We start from the raw sequence: 2,843 nt of genomic DNA on the forward strand, positions 1-2,843 counted from the left end.
GATCCAAACGGGGCATAAGAGTAATAGTGTTGATTTCTATAGTAAATATAGGAGACCATCCAGTGCTGAGTTTAGGAAACATAACTTGGGATAAAACTAAAATGAACTTCAACTTGGAAGGAATGGAGTAAGCTGAGTACACGTACAACATGCTGCTACGATCGAGGGATTTTCTTTTGAATTGGCGGTCATATTTACGCTTAAAGTGATTATTTCCTGTAAATTGTAATACAACTTCGATCTTTTTTCTTCTAAGTTGTACTACTTTACAGGAAAAATACAAACTACACAGGCAACAGGCTGCTACTAGTGAGTAGTAGTACATCACAAAATCATAATTATGCACGTGACAGAGTTAAAGAGAGCACATGACACAGCTCCTAATACACAGTTAGGCATCATACCATCATCATAAATGTGAAAGACGTGCAAATTGAACCATCTACTGTGTACTCTGATTCCTGTAGTCAACGGCCAACACTCCCGAGCGACTGCGGCTGCCCCTGCACAGGAGCCGGTGGAAGCTCGTTTTTTTTTTTTTGCTCCGATAGACCTCACTCGTCTGTGAGAGCGCAAAATACGGGGATTCTTCGTGGGAGCACCCCGGCCTGTACCCCTTTGGCAGCGGGAGCCAAAAAACAGCTCCAGGAGCTGGTGTAGAATCCCTACCAAAGGGGCCCTTAGTGGCCTCCACGACCTCGCCCTCTTCCTGCTCCTCGTGGTCGGCCGGCCGCCTCGCACTGCTCTCCCTCCTCTTCTTCTTCTCGCCGGCGCACCCCACGGAGTCGGAGTCGACCTCCTCCAGCTCGAAGTCCTCCATCCGGAACGCCGGCCGCCACGGCGGCTCGGCGTCCCGCGCCCGCTTCCTCCCCATGGTCGTGCCGCTGCCGCCAGTGCTGACCATGCCCCTCATGGCGCGGATGTTGTCCAGCAGCGCGTAGAACCTCTCCACCAGCTCGTCGTCGTCCTCGCCTCCGCCGCTCGCCTTCACGCCAGCGACGGCGGCGGCGTCGTACTCGGGCGACGACGACTGCTCCGCCGCCTGCTGCGGAGCTGACGACGGGACCGCGGTAGCGGCGGCGGCCGGCGGGGCCTTCTTGCTCCCTGGCGTTGCATCCATCGCGCCTCAGGATATTTTGCCTGGAGAGTTGATGCGTGAGAGATCGAGACACGAGGGAGACAAGAGTAGAAGGGATGGAAAGGCAATGGAGAAGGACGTGGACGTTGAAGGCCTGCTTCTGGCTGCCGGCTGCCGGCTGCTGGCTGCTTCTTTAAATAGAAGGCCTTGCCGCCGTGATGCTGTAAACGTGTGCCATGCTCATACCTTGACCATTGAGAGGCAGTGCAGTCTTTTGTTCTCACTTCGTTCGTGCTTCAAATTGTCTGCTAGCTCTGAAAGCAATTTTTTTAAGCGCAGACGAACGACCAACATACAGTATACTGGTGGTAATAATAAGACAGTCTTGGACCAACGGTAAGATATTAAAGCCTCTAAAAGTTATTGATTATTAATTTTTTCTTGCAACAAAATTTTAAGCTATAAAGTTACCGTCATTTGCAAAAGAACTTTGAGTACAAAATCTATTTTTTAACTTCTGTACACAAAACATTATTATAATTTGACTAATTTGTTGATAATTATTTTTTTAAAAAATGAGTTTTTTTTTTCAAATAAAAATAGCCCTTACATTAAGTTCAAAGAGACCACCTCTCTTTGTACTCCCTCTTTATACATGTATATATGAGTGTTTGTGTATGAACTGCGATACACAAAAATGTACAAAGGGAGCACATTTTATCACTTTACTTTCCATGATCACGTTGTTTTAGCTTTAGGCACAATAACTAAAGACGACGCAAATAAAATGACTATTGTACCACTAGCTAATCTTCAATACAACGTAAATTTTTTATGTTAAAAGCACTCGCCCACTCTCCCATACTAGTTAATAATGGAATTAATAAGGGGTAAGATTGGAAAGGAGTAGATCTATGTTTGTATATAAGAACAAATCTTTTCGAAAACAGTTGATTGAAGAAGTTACTAATAAACCAACAAGTATATATTGTGAAATGGAGAAACTATGTTGTGTATAAACTAGGCTGGAGAACCAATATAACTTTAAGGCCCCATTTGGAGCCTCCGAAGCGGTTTTAGCCGTCAAACGAGTATACAAGAAACAAGAGGCTGGAGCCATTTTTAACCGAGGAGCTAGAGCTGTAAAAATGTAGCTTCGCCCAACTCCTCACAAATTTGATCCAGATTATGACAAAACTGTTACTAAGCCATTTTTGCTAAACATTTTTTAAAATAGCTTTAGCAATACCAGAAGAGCTACTCCACAAGAAGAGCCAGAGTCGGAATCCTTTTAGGAAGAGCCAAATCCTTACAAAAATGATCCTAAGTATATCTAGTACACACTTCAACACTAGTAGATGCAAATAACGTTTGGATCATATTCCAGACAGTGACGAAGCCAGAAAAAAATTTAGGATGGGCTGAACAAAAGAATAGAGGTTTTTTTATCTTCTCTTAACCTTAGCCCCTCCTACCTAATACATGTATGTATAAAATTTTAAGGAAGGACTTAAGAAAACTCCACGTGCTCAAGATGGGTAGGGGGGCTGAAGCCCCTCTAGCCCACCGCTGGCTACGTCCCTGATTCCAGACTACTACTACTCCATCCGAGAAGAAGGGGAGATGCAATTCTCACTTTTCGAGAAATCAAATAATTTAAATTTTGATCAAATGTATATGGAAAACTGCTAACATTTATTATACCAAATTAATATCATTAGATTTGTTATCAAATGTATTTTTCATAGTAAACCTATTTGGAGAC

The 2,843-nt window shown here is 43.9% G+C and overlaps 1 protein-coding gene across 1 annotated transcript; it reads right to left on the minus strand.

Annotated features, from left to right (window-relative positions):
• Positions 1–205: 205 nt before the first annotated feature.
• On the minus strand, positions 206–1,227 carry LOC136509992 (NRR repressor homolog 2-like). The gene has a single exon (XM_066504567.1). The coding sequence runs from the start codon at positions 1,118–1,120 to the stop codon at positions 443–445; it is 678 nt and encodes a 225-aa protein (XP_066360664.1). The 5' UTR covers positions 1,121–1,227; the 3' UTR covers positions 206–442.
• Positions 1,228–2,843: the final 1,616 nt, after the last annotated feature.

Source organism: Miscanthus floridulus, chromosome 16 (genome assembly GCF_019320115.1).
Source record: "Miscanthus floridulus cultivar M001 chromosome 16, ASM1932011v1, whole genome shotgun sequence".
In the NCBI taxonomy this organism is placed as follows: Eukaryota; Viridiplantae; Streptophyta; class Magnoliopsida; order Poales; family Poaceae; genus Miscanthus; species Miscanthus floridulus.

Bases quoted from the DNA above. Each gene is read 5' to 3' on its own strand.
- LOC136509992 (XM_066504567.1), bottom strand. From the start codon at position 1,120: ATGGATGCAACGCCAGGGAGCAAGAAGGCCCCGCCGGCCGCCGCCGCT.